This window comes from Pinus tabuliformis, chromosome 4_1 (assembly GCF_031772625.1).
Source record: "Pinus tabuliformis cultivar Carrire ecotype Pingquan chromosome 4_1, CPIR1, whole genome shotgun sequence".
NCBI classification, from domain to species: Eukaryota; Viridiplantae; Streptophyta; class Pinopsida; order Pinales; family Pinaceae; genus Pinus; species Pinus tabuliformis.
Genome location: NC_142303.1, coordinates 372,604,552 through 372,624,170, shown reverse-complemented (window position 1 = coordinate 372,624,170; position 19,619 = coordinate 372,604,552). Strand labels below are relative to the sequence as shown.

The following is a 19,619-nucleotide window of genomic DNA, read 5'->3' as shown; positions in this document are numbered from 1 at the left end:
GGTTCCAGCAAATTTCTCATGAAAGCGGTGATAGTATCTACTTGCGCCCGAGATCCCCATGTTTCATGAAACCCCAAGGAGAAGTTCAGATCCCCCCCCAGAATGATATGGTCCAGATTCATCAGGTTCCTGCTGAGAAGCATCCTCCAGAAACTTTCTCTCTGTTGGCAAGGGCCATAGATGTTGATGATGCGGAGGGAGAGGCCTAAGTCCAATGAGAAAATGTCAGCCCCCATGAAACCCTGACCCCCCCAAGAAGAGTCCAATCTTATGGATTTGGGATTGTATCCAATCGCCAGGCCGCCTGATCTACCATTGGCATCCATAGCAATGTACTTCCATCTGGACGAGATATTTTGCAGGGAGAGGGAGATGGATTCCGCAGGACCTAGGGTTTCTTGAAGGAGGATGATATCAGGGGATTCGACCTCAAAAAGTCGTTTGAGTGCTAGCTTTTTGGGGGAGCTAGCTAAACCCCTGCAATTGAAAGAGAGGCACTTCATGGAGGACCCCTTTTCGGGGGATTTGCTCTAAGGGCCCCAACAATGGTCGATTGTCGACCTGATGCGACTTCTGCGCCAGCTCTTTTGATGGCTTTGTTTAAATCTGATTTCCTTCCTCTAGTAGAACGGTGCTCACGCCCGAGGGAACAATGCCCAAACCCATATGGTTCTCAGAGGATTCCGGGAGGGAGGTTCGGGGGCGGAGGGAGTATGGGTGTTGGGGAATCTTATTAGCAGGGGTCTCAATGGACTGAGACGGGGGCGGAGACATGATGAATGGCAGAGAGGGTGGAGCGATAGAAGGAATAGGAGGGGGCGAGGGAATATTGTAGTAAGCCATGGAACATGAAACAGAGGAAGTATAATCAGAAGATTGTGCATTAGAGATAAAGGGAGAGATAGAACATGTACCCGATGCTTGTGCGGCTGCGGCAGCTGCCCGAGCCCGAGTCAACGGAGGCGATGGCGCCTCTAGGGAGTTCCTCTCTGTATACTCCTGAGCTCCAGTGGGAACAGAGAATCCTTTCGATGGCTGAGGAACGATCGGAGAAGTCCGCCTGGATGCTATGGGGGATTGTTTTGGAGTGCTGTCCGATCGCTTGTTTAGAGGGCAATCCTTGTAGAGATGACCCACTTGGTGGCATCGATTGCACCTAAAGGGTACTCCTTCGTAATCCAGCATCTGGGAACGCCTGAGCTTACCCCATTGCAATGTAATTCTTTCCTCCAATCCTTCTCTGGTGTCCAGATGCACCAGAATGCGAGCTACAGTCTTCTTCCGGGTATCAAGGTAGCCACGATCATGATCCAGATATGTCCCAAGTGCATTGCCGATCCTTTTGAAAGATTCTTCGCTCCAATATTGTGTGGGAAGCCCTGGCAATCGGACCCATAAAGGCCCTGCAGCAATTTGCTCGTGCTCAGGATCGAATAACAGACTCCATCTCTTCAGAAGTACCGGAGCAGTTTCAATATGCCAGTATCTTTCGAGGACCGCATTTGTGTGTTCTTCGTTTGCGAATTGAAGGGAGAACCACCCACGGGGTAGAACCTCAACCTCCGGCACCTGTGTGAGGAGTACTCCCCAAATTTCTTTCACCCAGCGCATCAATCTGTCCACCGTGTAGGAACGCCCCCGCACGTGCCCTACCAACATTGTGCGAGCTAGAGCCATGGTTGCTTCAAAATCCGGAGAGTCACCGTAGATAACCGTGGTATCTTTCGAAATTGCCCTAACGCAATTCGACCTCTGCTTCTTGGTACGGGGGGCCGACGGATGCTCAGATAGCGGGTTTGTGACCCCGGGCGGAGGTGGTCCTGAGGGTTTAGGGTGTCACATTTGTCCGAGGAACCTCTGGTGCAGACTGTGGATCAGGAGGCGGGGATGGGATCTGTTCCAGATCAGCGGGATCAAGCAAATGAGAAGCAAGGAAAGATGCTGTGCCGGGAGAGAGAGGCGGGGCTACCAGTCCAGATGAAAAGGGATCCGGCAAGGAGATAACCGGAAGGATATTCTGGGCACCTGAGATATCAGAAAGCGGAGGGACGAAACCCGGGGGGGCAGAGATAGGGTTAGTGAATAAGACCTGACCCTCCAACGGATCCTCGGAGTAATCCACGAGGTCCGTTTTCGGTAAACCGTCCATGCCGGACAGCGATTGAAGCCTCCCGTCGCTGGTGCTGATCTGTCGATCGCTCGCAACCCTAGCTGCCGAAAACTGCTCCATCCTGTGGTCCTGTAGCTGCAGTGTGCGGCTAACCTTCCCTTTGCGGTTATTTTTGTCGCACGCCGTCAGAGCCTAATTCCATCGCCGGCTCTCCCACCTGCCTCTGAACTGTCTTACAATGAGGCTCAAGGGCCTTTTTATTATTGAACAATAAGAGAAAACCCTAAACAACCAAAACCCAAACTCGAGGAGATGTAACACCAAGAGTTTGTGGGCCCCGTTGGGGTGAGTTGGACAGCCAACTTCCCGGGGTCGCAAATTGGTCATATTATCTCCGTTTGACGTGCATGATAGCCCGTTGGAAAGATCTGTCTGAGGACTACAACGAAAAAGACGAACTTTTGACAGAAAAATCGTTGGTGGTAGATTTCCCAAAAGACGTCATTTAGGGCCTCAAAACGGCTCCGGAAGTTTAGGACCCGAAAAACTGCTAAAAATAGTAAACTGTGATACAATTTAGGAAACTGAAAAGACAGAGACAGTTGTGGGGGTCCAAATGGGATAGGTGGGTGGCCACCAACATCCACTTGGATCAAAGTGCATAGACTCCAAGCGCGGCAGGCGACAAGAACATGTGAAACTACAGGAAAATCACGTGCGAACTTTTAAAAATCTGAATCTGTGTGCTCACCACTGCGAGTCTAAAAAACGCAGGAATCACATTTAATCTCCAAGTCGCAAGTCAAACTCGTGTTGACTGTTACCGCTCAAACTAGCAGGGGACCTAAAGGGGATCCCTAATTGGAAAGTGCTAGACCAAGGGCAACAAATGGAGACTTAGCCCATTGTTACCTCATCTAAGGCTCGCTACTATTTACTAACTTTCATCGATGGGAGGAGACCCAGTATATTATGGAGTCACCAATGAAAGATAAATCATTGAATGCATGTGTTGTGACCCAAATGATTCCTTTTCAGAAGAGGTTGAAGGATAGAGCTTGCTTGCTTTTTAAGCAAGGTACAATGACTTCTAGGAGAGGAATGAGAGGATTTAAGGGTTAGGTTTAAGGGATATGATTCGTGAAAAGGTTTACCAATCCCTAAAATCCTTATTGAAATTGGTATCTCGGATGGTTCTTGAAGAATTGTCTTTTCAATGGAACTCGACCACACGGGACCAAGTAGATCGAGTCTAGGATAGGAGAAAAGAATATAACCAGTCATGCTCTTACCTTAGATAAGGTGGGGGAAAGGATCAAAGAAATAATTTTCCCTTAAAGGTGTTGAATTGATCCTATGAACCACTAGCCTTGGGGATGCTAGGGCAAAGTTTGATCTCAGAGTTAGGGCTTGGCTTTTCTCACAACTCCATCGTTGGAATGGTTTCAAATTTGAAGGAGGCCTTCAGAGACACCAACACAGGAGAGGCTAGGAGATCAAACTTTTTGGAGGGATAGTTTGCTAGGAAAATGATGCCCTAGGTGACCCAACTTGGCTAGACCTAGGAAAAGGTGAAAAAGGTATGATTTTAGGTGACCACCTCTTGGTAGATCAGTGCCTTAGTCTTGGGAGAATGGAGTCTATGATGAAAATGAGTGAGGACCTTTGGTTCTTGGTCAAGGAGGCCTCAAGACTACTTCGCTAGCCTTCTAGGTCAAGGAGAAGCAATCTTGCAACTTATATACTTCGATGTGCAAAAGGCGATGGCTTATCAAGATCAATTCGTTGTTAGAATTATCCCTAGGAGATTTCGTTCACATTACATGGCCCATACATTGAGAGATGCTATAAGAGAGAAAAAATTCCACAATTCAAAGCAGTAAATGCATACAGCAATTAGCCCTAAGAATAACGAAAATCCTAGTCCAATGTACATGACAAAGAAAAATAAGAATAACATTAAAAACATGTACTTACATGTAATAGAATATATCCAACCATCCACAATTTGACGAGAGAGAAGCTCCAAGATAAGATACACCAAATCCACACATCAAAATTCATCCATTAAGAAAAAGTGCAAAATTCTCAAGAGATAGAAGAGACCAATCCAAAGTGATGATGAGATAATGAACTCATTTTACTTGTATTTATACACTAATGAGGAGTTTGAATTAGCCTCCTTGGCCTACATAAGCCCCAAAAATAAAATAATGTTCTAATAATCCAACTTTTGGTGACAAATCCACTGAACTAGCTCATAAATGAAATAATAAGCCTCTCAAGAGGTCAAATAATAATCTATGCATGTTGTCGGGCCCTCTAAGAGGCTTAATGAGGTTCATGGGTGCCATAACGAAGAGTGGGACCCTCACAAGTGATGGGCAAGTGGTTGGCTCCTTGTTCTTCAAACAATAAACCTGTGGTGCTCTCATTGGGTGTGGGGGCACAATAATAACACCTGGGTCTCCAAATGAGTCTAGGATGTTTGTAGATCGTCTGCAAGGCTTTGATGATGGTGTAAGGGATGCCACATCATGCTACAAGTCCTTGGTCAGCTGCCAAGTGCACGGTACATCTTTGGGGTCGGTTGGGCAAAGGTGAACTAGGTGCATCATCCTCGTCCAATGGGAGTATCTCGAGCATCCCTGATCATCCTTAGGGATCCAAGGAGTGTTGTCTATTGTTGTGGAGGCCCATGGCTCTCAACACGCACCTTACATGTGCCATTGTAGCCCTTTAAAGGATTTGGACTCCGTATAGGGAGACCAAACCCAAGATGGAGACCATCTGCAATCTTGCATAAGATTCAATGTGTCCCCTAGGCTTCCAGTACAACACGTCATTAGGGAAATTGAGTAAATGAGCTTACCAACCATGGGCAACAGGTGGGAACTTCATAATGGCATGCCCTTCCATAATGGGCTTCGGGATGTGCTAATGTCTTCTAAACTCCAAATGGGGTTAACCAAGTATCCTATTAGGTGGTTTCTGCTTCTGAAAGGGATAATATGTTCAAGGTAGACCCTTTAAAAGGTGGTGACATGTGACAGATAGGTGAATGAAGTAGGGGATGAAAAGGGGCAGCCTTGGGCCACATTTTGGTGTACAAGGGTAGCTAATAAAAGGGAAGCCCACACTTGGGTTTATAATGTATAGGAGGGGGCAATCGTGGTACATGAGGTACCCCAACCTTGATTTGTCCACCCTTCTTTATATGCGTTTTGTCTTTCTATGTTTTTCTTTGATTAACTGTTCGGGGCTCAAGGGGTTTATGGTTTAGGGTTTAGGTTTTGTTGTATAAGATATAGTAGTGAATGCCCCCTTTTAAGGTAGGGCGGTTCATTGCCCACCAGGGGTTGGGACAATCATGGGTTCCTATATGATGAAGGAGGCCCATAGAACCTGTAGGAACCAGGGTGATGGCCATGATGATGGGGTAGAGCTCATTCATTGACTTTTGCCCACGTGCGAATGGTGTCAGTCTCGACCATCTTTTGCATTTTGTGGTACATTTTTCTGTTGAATGTGGCCAAATATGCTTTTATCTTTCTTTTTAGCTGCATCAATCTCCAGGGCATCATTCCAAGCCTGACCCAAGGTGTGGGCAAGGGGAAGGGGCGAGCTAACCCTATGTGGACCCAATGGGGGAATGTGGACCCAGGTGGGAGAGATGATGAATGGGGTAATAATGAGTGGAAAGAGGGTAATATAAGTGGATAAGGGAGCGGGACCACGCAACCAAAATCGGGGTTTCCTATGTGTTGACCACTCTATCAACCACTCCATATCATGTTTGAGTGTTCACATCATTCAGATTCATCATTATCCGCCATATGTACACTAGAGTTTTGTAAACCCATTTTGCATTTTGTAATGTAAATGATCCTAGTAAGACAAATGTATGTAACAACCTAGGTAAGTTTATCTTTCTGATGACGATTTCTATCCTAGGAGGTTTTTTGTCTCACCGATTCATGTGTGTTTCTAAACACGAATGATCGACAGAGTTTTTCCCTCCAGCCTCACTTCAAAGTTAGGGTAGATTTTTTCGTCAGGCTCTTAAATGAGTCCTAGTGTTATTTATCGAGTCTTTGTAAAAGTGATTTGAGAATAATTCTAACTATTTGGTTAGATTATTTTATTACAAGTCACTTAGTCTACTAAATCATATTTTGAATCGTAGAAATGTGTAACTTGTTAAGGGTCTATAACGAATGGGTGTTCCCCCTTGATGGGCTAGAAATGTAATATTTCATGTAAATAATATTTTAGCTATAATGCTAAAGTATTTGAGGGTTGGAAAAATTAATAATCCCCTCATGGGTCAATTAATTAAATTTTCTGACTAAAATAAATTAAAATGCTAAAGCTAAAAATTTAATTAATTTAGGTCTTAGAAAAATTAAATTCTTCAACTTTTAAAATTCGTGGGTTTTAAAGTTTTTAATTATTGGAGGTCCCTGATCAAGGGAATATTGAAAATTTCAAGATATTTTGGACCCTTGTCCCTTAGTAGTTAAGTCAGTCAATTTTTTGAGGCAGTTAACTCAAAATAATCATTTTTGATTTAATTAAAAAGAAATTAAAAGTGAAATTCGAATTTCCTCAAAAAATAATTTAATTTCAACGGTGATGATTAAAAGATCATTTGGTCTTTATCAACGGTTGATATTGCTTTGAGGGGATCAAGTCAACTACCCGTCGGTGAATTTATCAATAAATTAGAGGTCTCTCTCCATTATTTGGATCCGATTATTGAATCGTGTACTTGCTCTGAGAAAGTTCATGTAACTTTTTTCTGGTTAATAAAACGCAAAGACTTTGGGGTTTCAGACCGTGGTGTTCTTTTTTTAGATTTGTGGTAATATTGCTCTTAATACTATGTTGCTTTTATTTGTATTTGTTGGACAATAGCCCTTGATGATTGATCTGTGCACATGTATCTTGCATAGATTTCTGATTTTTTAAAATATCATTTTTGATTTGATAGAACTAACAGGTATCTCTATTTCTTGATGATTTTATGATTATTTTGATTCTTTATTAATCTAACAATCAGATCTAAGTGTGCAGAAGTTATTATTTAGGATTTGGGCATTTGGGGAAGTCTTCAGCTAGACCAACTGACTCTCAGATTACAGAATTTAAAGTGCCTACTATATTTTAATTTCTGAAGTCATCTTACAAAACATTTTATTTGAAGTCATCTTCCCTCACCCACTTCCCAAATTTTTTCACTAATTTTTTCCATAAAATTTCCCTAGGAATTGCAACAAAATTTTAACAAAAAATTTCTCAAATTTATTTATGAGTGGGCATTTGGATTTGAAGATCTTCAGTGACTTGGGCAACTTATCTCCAAGTATCTTCAAGCCAAGGGCTGACTGATGCACATCCTTTAAATCCTTACCCCATTTCATTTATTTGATTGAAAGCAAAACTAATACTGGCATAGAGTTTCAATTAGTTGAAGTTTAGCAACAAATTTAGTTTTCATCTTTTATTGCAGTACATTTCAGAAATAGAATTATTCTCAGAAAACTTTTGCATGCTAATTGACAAATTTCTGCATATTATTTCATTGCTTTTTTAGTAATTTATTTCTGAGTTTTAAGATCAAATGCATCACTAGATTGGAAATAGTTAGGCTCATAAATTTTCTGAATTATTAGTTATCAATTTGTCATTTGAAGTTTTTGTTGTTACATATAGAAAAAATCTGAATCTTGCATGGTAATAGAATCCCTGGTTTAAAATAAATTGTTGGCATTGCCATTGGTTTTAGAAAGCATATTACTAAACCGAATATTTCAGGCTCTGCATCTAATTGTTGTGATCTGAGTTTAAACACTTAATTTATTTTTTGAAGTGCATTTGTTTTTACATGCTCATTCAAGAAGGATTAATTTAGTTTTACTTGTGCATCTAATGATCTCTGATTGAGTACCTCATACAAATGGATTTTTGAATATAAAGTGTTTTATTTCCAGCATTTTACATTGGTTTCCTATTGTGTTTTCAGTGATTAATTGTGCAAACTTCATATTTTACATTGCTGGTATAGGTATTTGTTTTCACATTAAGATCATTTCTCTGAGCCTCAAGTTAAAAAACACTTGAGACATATTTTAGAAATAACTCATATTTTAGGCTCACCTTTCGCCATCACATCATTTCACTTTGCATTTACATACTAAGGTAGTTCTTTCATATTAAAATTTTACTTCCAAGCATAAGGTTGGTCGATAGAAACATTAAGGGATCAAACTTAGAACAAACATTTAACTAAAATTAACCAAGCCCCTGCATTTCACATAGATTTAAGTTTTGCATTTGCATATAAGATAGTCAAATCATTCAACAAAGTTTTCCATTCATTACTTGGACTTTATTTCCTTCGCAAGATAGTTGACTCCACAAGGCACCGGTATCATTTTCCTCAAATCAAATTGAATCCTTCAAAATCTTGCACAATCTAAACCCAAATTGGTTGCTTAACTATGTCTCCTAGATTGGCTGGTTCCCAACTAATCTTCTCTCATTCCATTTCCATAGGGTCTACTCGCCTTAGTCTGCTTTTGGGAGACAACTCAAATGGAGATATTGGGGATTAGTGTGACATCCCCCGATCTGAGCCGTTGTCATGCCTAGACATTCTGTGCGACAACACTATGAAATACCATCCTTAAAGCCAAATTGGTCAGTAAAAGAGATCCCATGAGATTAGAATGCAAGGTTAATATCCAAAAGGGGTTTAGGGGACAAGGGCACAAACTTAACCCATTCTTTCTGCCGAATCCCCCCATTAATCCATGCTTAGAAGTGTCCATGATAAGAAAACTACAATACTCAACCACCAAATGACAAGGCATACCTTTAGGTTCGGGAGGTCCACCTTCAAACATACGATCATGGCAGATGGGCGAGGGACCACATGGCTGGCTCAGGTGGCAGAGAAATGGCACAATGAGCTAGATGGTGGCTGCAATGGATTGCTGGCTGCCGGCTGAGGACAATCTTGGAGAAAAAAATTCGGCCAGGGATATCACCGACAAAATAGTGGGTAACATTGACCACGGTGAAATTTGCTCAACGCGAGTTTAACTTGTCCATATTTGACTCTACTCGTTTGCAGGCCAATCTGAGTCAGACTCACAAGTAATCGTGAGTGATAGCAGAGTGTTGTTTCATTGGTTCCAATTTTATATGATTTGGTAGCCCTTTGCTGAGGTCTACCTCCACACATATTTTGGCAAATGTCAAGAGGCCTTTCTTTGTTCTTTCCAGGTCCATTTTTTAAACTTGCCCAAAGTATTTCCAATATCCTGAATGACTTTGTGATGCTATAAAGGGAGGTTTGGAAGCCTCACCCAAACTGGCATAGTTGAGACCACCATAGTGTGACATCAAACTTTGGGAACCATGGAGTGATATAAAGTCTAGCTCTTCCCCAAAACCATGGCCCCTCATTTAGAACAGAGTCCAGGTCCTTTTGAGTTTCAAATTGGACTATGAAGAAAGCTTTGGATCTGTTGACCACTACGTGTCAACTACCCATAGTAGTACACACCCTTTTTTCGCAAAAGGGATAGTGCTTAATCGACATGTTCGTGCCATTCGACAATCATCGTCGACCTGATCATGTTATGTTGTAAACCCAGTCTGCATGTGTAAATTGTAAATAATCTTAGCAGATTTGAGTCATGTATGTAAATTGCCTAGGTGGACTTAATTTTCTATTGATAATCCACGTTCCGGAAGGTTTTTTGTCTCACCGATCCATGATCGGCAAAGTTTTCCTTCAACGTAACCCCAAAGCTGGAATGAATTTTGTCATAAGAATCTTAGGGGAATCCTAGTGTGTTGATCTGCTAGATTATAGTTGTGTCGCAGAACTCGGTGGTCTATGAGGGTCTATGTCAAATGGGTTTTCCCCCTTGAGATGTAAAATTGTGAAAGTCATGATTTAAAGTGTTTTGAGGGTTAGAAAATGTTTTAATCCCCTCATAAGTCCTAAGTCCTAGGTCTTAGGTGATTTTTCCAAAGGCTAAGTTCGAGGATCCAACAATAAAAAATAAAAGATATAAATAATAAAAAAAAATTAAAAAATAAAAAAATAGATGAAAATAATAATAAAATAATAATAATTTTTTTTTTTTTTTTTTTAAATAATTAAAAAATAAAAAATAAAATAAAATAAAATTTAAAAATAAAAAAATAAAAAAATAACAATAAGTCAAATTTTTGAGTAAATAAATGCAGAATTTTAATTTTTTAATATATTAAAATGCATTTAAAAATTCGACAGATGAGATTAAAAGAAATCTTGATCCTCATCGACGGTCGAGAACATTTTGACATGGATCACTCGAACTAGCCGTTGGGAATCTTTCCTTTAAATAGGGTGCAAGGGGTCATTTGAGATCATTCGATCTGTGAGTCTTGTGCTGAAGAAAGCTCTCTTTTAAACTTTTTCTGGTGCAAATAAAGAAAGACTTTGGAGTTGAAATGTTGCTGGTGTTACTCTCCTGAAGTGCTGTGAGCTGTATTATTTTCTGTATAATTTTATTTTCAGCCATTAGTAATAGCTTGATGTAGAGTATTGTTGAACACAGGTATCTTGTTCACTTACTAGGGTTTGAATGGTAATAGAATTTCTGAAATAATGGCAGGTATCTCCATTGCATCTGGAATTTAATACTGTTTTTTCCCTCTTTATTGATGGTTGAAGTGAGCTGTGCAGGAAACCCTTATTGAGAAAATCAGTGGGTGTTTGGGGAAGTTCTAGCTTGAACTAGCCATCTCCCGCAAAGCATTTTCTTGTAGAGCCCAACCAGTTTCGATTCTAGGTCTGACATTTAAAGTTTATTTTTTTTTTGAATTGCATGAGAGATTTCTGAAGTATCTCATAGTAAAATCTGAAATTCTGAAAATATTTTTGTGGATTACTGACAAATCTGGTTGTTGTAGAGTCATGAAACTGTAAATAATTGTAGCTGGTTTGTAGGGTTTTTAATTTTTATATATATATTCTCTTGCTGTGTATCTTTCCATTACAGGTTGCAGGGTTTTCTGAAGATTTCTGAGGGTTTGATCAACTTCTTGCTATTTCTCAGGGTTTCTTTGTGTTGCAGGGGCATTTTGAATTTTTTGAAGCAAATCTGCGCAGGCACAGCCCTCAACGCTGCCCACAGTTTTCATATCGCTCAGCTATCGTTTTGCTCTTTTGTCGCACCTTGGCCATCATCCATACACCTGCAAACTACAAGCATTCGAAATATCATCTGCTAAGCTTTCTTTTGTTCCCTTCACGCTGTTTGCTCATCCCCCATTCATCATTCCACGTCCCTCTTTTCTCCTCACGCAGCCTTCACGCTGCCCCTTCCATCTGCGCGTTGCCTCATTGCTGCGTGTAATTCTAAGTCAGCATCTTCACCTCGCAGCCCATCCCACGCTGCTACCACTACCCCTTTCTTTCTACGTGCATTTGCAAGCAATCCATGACCTTTAATTTTTTATCCTATGCTATCTATGGCTCTCTCATTGAACCACGCAACTGTTTACCTGTGTGTTCAACTTCAAAGCGTTGCAACCCCTCTTCGTGTCACTGCTTATATCTACGTGTTACCTTTCTTGCCGTCGAGCTCTCTTCTTCCCTCATCGAGTTCCTGCACAAGACAACAAGCAACCAGACATTTACGATTTTCATTTCTTTTAATCACTACGTATGTGCTTAGTTGGTTAGGGTTAGCGTTTTTTTTATTTTTTTTATTTTTGTTCGATTTTTCTTATAGCCTTAACGTTTGTAGCTGGGGTTCATTGTATGCATTCGTTTTCCAGTTTTGACTTTAGGTTCTACGCTTGAAGTGTTTCAGTTTCATTTCAGTTTTTTTTTTGTGCGTATAATTTTATATAGTGTAGTTTTAGTTTAGAACTATCATTTTTTTAGATTTATTTCTTTTAACCTTTGTTTTATTTTGATCTTAAATTTACAATTTTATAAAAAAGAAAAAGAAAAAAAGAAAAAAAATAAAAATAAAATTATATAAAAAATAAAAATCATAAACATTTAAATTTAGATTTAGAATTAGACTTTCTTTTTACTTTTGATTTCATAGCTTTAAAATCCAAAAAAAAAAATAGTTTTGTTTTGATTTTAAAATAAAAAAATAAAAAATCTCTCATAAAATATAAAAAGGTTATGAAAAGTTTTCTTTTAACTTAGATTAGATTCTTATGTTATTCAAATTTTAGATTTAAAGTTTCATTTAGACTTTAGTTAGCTTAGTCTCGTTTTATTTGAAGATATAAAAATATTTTGGAACTTTTTTGCCAGTTTTAGTCTTGGCTCAGGGATTTGTCATGTTTGCAATATATCTTTTCTACTGACGCTAAAATTTTGATGTGGAATTAATGTTCATCATTTTCATGTGGTTAAGTATGCTTGAATGATCATTTAAAGATTGGCTATATGAATGTGATCTCTGGTTAGCATTTAAAATTACGTGGTTATTTAAAGCACTTAATCTTTCGAATTTTAATTGCTGAAATATTGTTAAGCCATTGAGCATTTATCGATTATCTCGCATTTGGTAAAAGTTAATTTTTGTTTGAGTTATTTGATGGTAAATGATTATTAATGAGCTCATATTTCTGCAAGCATTTGATAAATAATCATTCAACCATTAACTCCACAAGGCACTAGTCTATCAACTTAATAAAATCAAATAAGTGCTTGTTTTCCCTCATGTCTCCCAACCCGACTGGTCCACAGTTGGTCATCCATTGTCTCATAGGGTCCACCCCCTTAGCCGTAGGAGACAGGCTTAAACGGAGAGATCGGGGATCAAGGTGACAGCCCCCGGTCTGAGCATTGTCGTGGCAATTTGTGCGACAACAGGATCATAAGTAAATGTTGTAGTTGGGTGTTGAAATGGAGAAAACCCATTAGAATAAAGCTTTAGGTTTTGGCCAAAAACCATTAAATCTGCAAATAATAGAAATTGGATGGAGGACAAAAAAATGGAAGATACCTCAGAAAGATTTACTTCCATCGGTTGTGCTTTCTCCATTTGGTCTACTATGTAGGGGCTTGGATTGTTTTGACTCAAATCTGCAATGGCTGATGTCTTCCCTTGCACGATTTCCTTGAACGAAACAAAAGTTCCAATTGAATTCCTGGCACCTTGAGCATCCCCACGCAACCTTGAGGATATGATTTTAGAAGAGTTTTTTATAATGCTATAGTCTTTGAGTTGATAGGAATCTTGGAGAACTTTCCCTTCATATTGAAAACTTTGAGGATTTGTAGGCATGCCCCATTTATCTTCAATACCCTGCTTTAGAGACAAGATAGAGGAAAAAAATTATGTCCAAAAAATTGAAGACTTTGCATTGATATTTCTAACAAAAATCTAGAATAAACTATTTTGAATCCTCTTGGTGTGAGAGGCGAGATGCACACACCTGGAAAGAGGGGAAACTTAGTAAATAATCCACAAGAGTGTGAGCATGGGGTGATATTACTTTCATCTCCACCGTCCATAAGGTAGAGCTAGCAAGCAAGAACAAAAAAGAGGGGATGAAGGGTGGGGGATTTCTCCCTGTTAAGCACATCCTTTGCATCCATCTCAGTCGACACTCCTTCGACCCCAGACCCCTTACTTCTTCGATGGTCAAACGGGTCGTGCAACTGAATATTGAACATACCAATACAGGAAAACGCTGAAGAAAGAGGCTATCCACGCGCATGGGGAGAGAAGGAGGCTTTTCACCTCTCTGTGGCACATCCAAAGAGAGGGAACCCAAGACCTGGTTTGTGGCGGTGGTGGGAAGGAAAGGTTTGGATCGCAGAGGAACCCTAGATGCCATCGCTCTCCTAGTATCACCAACATACATGAATAACTTAATCATAATAACATCTAATCATCAACGACATTAGTTAAATGTAAGGATAAACTATAGTAGTTTGCAAATGCAAAAATAAATGGCATAATTTTCAATTTTCAAAATTTAAAAGAATGTCTAAAATGTCAAATACTTGTAATCTTTGAAAAAAGCACAAAATCCACATACAAATTACAATACAACTAATTTGCAAAATCATGGAGAACATCTTCAAATTTCAAAATTTAAGAAAGGAAGTCAATAATGTCAATTAGTTATAATGCATAAGCGTGAACTTTTTTTTTATCAAATTTAGCTTTAGGTCCGACTGGAGGTTTGAATTCGATTAGGTTCGAATTTGATCATGTTCAACCTTCAGGTTCGTCTTTTAGGTTCGGTGAACCTGAACGATTCTGAATTGTTTTTTGTGTTTCACCGAATTTCGAACCTCAAGGTTCAAATTCGGCAGACCCTGTGACATTGTTTTATAATACATAATATACTTGCATAAATAATCTGAGCAAGTTCATGCCCTATTCTTGCCTGGAGCAGCAATTCCTTTTTTATTTTCTTATTTGTGCTTTTTATTAATAAAAAGTTTTCAAGACATGTAGAATATGATTTGGTTTCTAAACTGTCTTGTGCTTTGAGTGTGTCTGGCGCATCAGGGAGAGAGAGAGAGAGAGAGACAATGATTAAATGTCATTCTTGTGTGTAACAATTTATTCTTGTTTCTTTCTCAACAGCGTTACTAGAGGCCAAGCAATATCATCCTGGGATCGATGGTTTAGGAAACGCTCAATCAACTCAGACTGCAGTTGTTGCTGTTCTTGTAAGCATGTGAAAATATGGAAGTTTTCATATTGGAAAAGGTTCATCTGTTGGAAGTTGACATTTAGAAAAGCTTGTTGTGTAATTCCAAGATTCTCATGTTATAAATGTTGTTGTTTTCAATGCTCTTGTGCTGGATGTATAAAATGTTTCCCGCTGTGCAAAAATAAATGATGGCTGTTGACCACATTACTAGCATATATATTTTTTTAAATAATATAAAATATGCAATTAAACAAATGTGCAGCATAATGTTTGTAGAGCTTTGGAAGGATAAAAGTTCTCAGTATAGTATTTTCCATGAAATGTTTTAGTATATTAACTCAGCCCTGTGAACTGCTTCTAAGTTGTGTTTGGATTTACATCCAGCGCTTGGAATGACTATTTTATTTTGTATATAAATGTTATCACCCTTTTTCATATAGTGCATTATACTAAGTCAGTTCAGTTTCCTGTACACCTATAGAAGACTAACATAATTCTTTTGATAATTGGGAGATGCCCTTGAAGGATGGAGCATTGTTTCTATAAAATGAAACACAATTTAAAATACCATTTGTAGTTTTCTTTCAGTAAGGATCTGGAACGCTCTTGTTTATTTCCATAAATTTATCTCTCATGCATAGGTAGCTATCACGTTTTCTCTTGATGTAACTTTCCTCTTTAGACAATAATTGGATACTCTGTAATTGATGGAAGACTGCTTTGCACTTTAACCAAAATCAGTGTATTCAAACATGATTGTGGTATGTATTCTATTTTGAATTCTTTCCTTTGAAAGTTGGAAATATAATGATTGCCAACAATGTTACCATTTTGGCCTTGTTTGATACTGCTCACTACCACAACTTGCAAATATATTACAGATACTGTGTTTTCAATGATAAAGACATTTCATGCTCCGGAAACCATGGCACAATTTGTACCCTTCCAAGAAGAGAGATATCACAAGTACTGGTTACTGAACAGAGAATTGAACAGAGTAACAGTAGGAAATTAAATGAATATCAAACCGCTTATGCTGAAAGGACTCCTGGTATAACTGGAGTTATTATAACAATTAAAAAATACCATAATCCACTAGTGCTTACCTTTACAGTCATCATTGTTCATACATAACCATCTTGTAATTTTTATATTTGTCCTGTGGTTGGTGATTCCAACTCCAAGTATGAAAAATGTTTTTGTGAAAAATACCCCCAGCTTTATTTGGTAAATGTCCTTGCTTATAATATTGTCTATGCTGGGTCTTGTGGGATTGCTGACTTTATTAGAGAAGGGACATGCCTTCCTTGAGTAGTTTGTTTGTGAATCTTGAGAAAGCATGTAATTGATTGTATTACTACTACATGATACTGGATAGTGCATATCTATTTTGTATTATCCCGATGGAATGATTTAAGGCATTTTTCTATGGATATGGTCGAGGTACTAGATAGGTACTTATTAAGCAACCAACATTTAAGAGATCTACAGTAATTAGTTTGTAGATTTCAGTAAATAATTAATCAATTTTAAACATATCTGTATGGACGTAGGGCTTTCAATATATCTTTTAATAGCTTCATAGTCTGTCTTTTCATTATTCCCTTCCATTGGTTCCCTAGGAGAGTTGGACATATACTGGTATTTGGACGTCGGTGAGAATGATGTCAGACCCTATATCATGCATTGTTATGTCAAATTGATTTCGATACGTTCCTTGTGAATGTGCATGTACAAGGTTGGTGTCATCGTTTCAATGTGGCTTAATTTGATGTTTATTTCCTTGTGAATGTGCATGTACAAGGTTGTTGTCATCGTTTCAATGTGGCTTAATTTGATGTTTATTGACAAGTGCTTTATAATGCCAACCTTGAACGTTGTTCTAAAGAACTTAAAAGCTGCATTCCCTGGAAGTAGACTGTGGTAACTATTAGCCTTAACAAATGCGACTGTGGAGAGAAAAAATGCTGCTGATTGTGGGTAGTCTCTCAAGAAACTTCAAAAGTGGAAAAACTCTATTGCCACATGATTTCAGAAGCAGGTGTCCATTTTTATCCATTTGGTTTTCTGTAGTGCTAGGAGTAGCCCTAATTGAGGATGAAGGACATGCAACCCCCAAAAAATGATAAGCACAGCCTGTGTTTGCACATGGGAAAAATACTCTTGAGGGTTGCCTTTCTACCATCTGGATCAATTATATTAAAATGATCACGATGCTCTAACTCAAAGATCATACATGGCCTCGAAAGAGATCCAAAAGAGCATATAGAGTTATGGAAACAAAGCCCCAACCATGCCTAAAACCTTGACTAGTCAAACTCAAATAACTTTTTTCCTGTTAATTGGCAGCTCAGGGACAAATTCCCTCTTTTGGACTATCTTCCTCATCCAAAGTACCAAATTGCCTTTGGAAGAATTTAATTTGGTTAAGGAAAAATTAAATTTTGAAGTGAAAATCCACAATGGCACAAAAGCCAAGGTCAGCCCAAAGGACAAATTAGCCCTCTTCCAACGCCTATAAATACAAGTCAAGTCACTGTCATTTGGACACACATCATATCATTCATTCATTCTTCTTCTTGAGGTTTGATACATCTGAAAATTGCAGGTCTTCATCCGCATGTGCGAAGAGGAGAGAGAGTAAATTGCAGGGGGCCAAAATCTGTCTTTGACCATCACTTTGACTAGCGTTGACTTTTGGAGTTTGGGCCTTATTTGACTTGGTTTGACTTGACTTTTTGTGACTGTTTTGGAAGGCTGCATTTATTGGCACAAGGACCAAGGTTTTCTGGGCATGTTGACTGCAGTTGACCACAAAACTTCTTTCTCTGTTGACCAGATTTGACTATGATTTTTGGAGCTGTTTTGATTGATGTTTGACCAGCATTGAAGGCCAAGTTTATTATTGTTGACCGAGCTCTTGGATGGCTGTTTGACAGTTAATTGTTGGACTCGTTAGGTCACATTTGATTTTGTTGACTTTGACAGATTTGCAAACTTTGAATTTCACCAGATTTGACTTGGGGCAGATTTGACTATTGGCTCATCATTTGATATTAGTTGGTTGACTTTGTTGGATAGTCAAATATTTGACTTTGACTCTTGGTTGATGAATTTGGAACATTGTACTCTGTGTTGAACATTTTATAACAATCTAATAAGAAGAAGAATTTGCAAGGGTTTTCCCTGTTGTGGGTTTTCCCTGGTCTTTGACCAAATCCTTGTGTCTCTTATTGCTTTTGGTTGTCTCTCACTGCTCATTGCATTTACGGTTCTATCTACAATTGCTGTTGATCATTGGAAGATTAAATTGTTTTGGAAATATTGCTAATTGAAGTTAAGAATTGGGTTAAAGTGATTGTAACAACATAGAACAATTGAAATTTAACATGGTATCAGAGCTAAGGTGAAGAACAAAGCCCAAGGAGACAAGGAACAAGAGAAATCATCTTTGAAAGAAGTTGAAGGAGCCTATTGGGTTTAGACAAGATGTCTACCTCTTTCTTCAAGGACAATGAGAAGCTGGGTGATTCATCAAACTTTGTTGCTTGGAAGATTAGGTTGGAAGTTATACTAGATGAAAATGATGTCTTGGAATATGTGCAAGGAAAGGTACCTGAGCCCTTGGAGAATGATTCCGTCACTGTCAAGTCCAAATACAAGAAAGGTGACCTCAAAGCTAAGAAATTCTCATTGATGGTTTGCAAGATCATTTACATGTTTATGTTGATAACTTGAAGAAGTCTAAGGACATTTATGAGAAGCTAGTTGGGATGTATAAAGTCAACAATTTGAATCATATCCTCTCCTTGAAGAATAAGTTGAAGGAAATAAAGATGAACAAGGGAGAATCTATGTAATCCTATATCATGAGGGTATCCCAACTAAGGGATCAATTGCAGACTACTGGTGAGACTATATCTGATAAAGAGTTGGTGATGTTCACTCTTCAAGGTCTTCCTCCTATTTGGGAAACCTTCATTACCATTATAAGCAACAACAATAGACTTCTGCGATTTGATGAGCTCATTGGACAATGCACTCAAGAGGAAAGCAGGATGATTGCTCAAGGAAGGATTCAAAAGCATGAAGAAGCAGAGCCCTTTGCTTTTTCTACACAAGACAAGAAGAAGAAAGGTAGAGGGAGACAATCCAATCCAAGAAAGTCTTCTCCTGAATTGTTACACCAAGCAAATCCCTCTTGCGGACAAGAGCGATCTCCTTAGATCCTTGATGGAAACTAGAAACAAGAAAGACAAATGGATTATAAGAATTAAAGCTAATGGATGAGCCTCTTGCCTATTTCATGAAATGCTCGATGAAGATCCCTTCTTGTGATTCGATGCAACTCTTCAATGCTTGATAAGACCTGCAAACATCGACCATAAAAGGATCAAAAGCACATGCGATATAATAATCTAAACAAATTAACCTAATGATCAAGGAGATTAGGAATTGAATTTGCCTTAATAAACACTATAACAAATTGTAAACCATTCATTATTCCAATAAGACAAATCAATGGGAAAAAGTGTTCATTTGTATTAATCAAAGATTAAGAGGAGCCTTACAACCTTTGCCTTGATATAGTGAAGTCCCTCCCAAATGCCTTCAATCTCCTCCTTAGATGATAACCTTTCCAATATTAAAGAAACAACATAAGTTTGTCTTCTCTGAGTTTTGACCTCTTCATCCCCTCTACCCTCTAGTCATTTTATAGGCCAAGATGAAGAAGTTTCAGATCGAAAAGAGGAGGATGAGACTCCTTCATTGAGGGATTAGGTTACCATTAGAAAAGGGATTA

At 38.7% G+C, this 19,619-nt stretch overlaps 1 protein-coding gene across 1 annotated transcript in view; it reads left to right on the top strand.

Annotated features, from left to right (window-relative positions):
- LOC149175860 (guanine nucleotide-binding protein subunit gamma 1-like) overlaps positions 1 to 15,070 on the top strand; it is a 114,759-nt gene extending 99,689 nt beyond the window's left edge. Inside the window, exon 4 of the mRNA XM_089422968.1 lies at positions 14,746 to 15,070. Within this exon, the coding sequence (XP_089279094.1) occupies positions 14,746 to 15,004 (259 nt within the window). The 3' untranslated portion in view covers positions 15,005 to 15,070. The remainder of the gene's footprint in view (positions 1 to 14,745) is intronic.
- Positions 15,071 to 19,619: the final 4,549 nt, after the last annotated feature.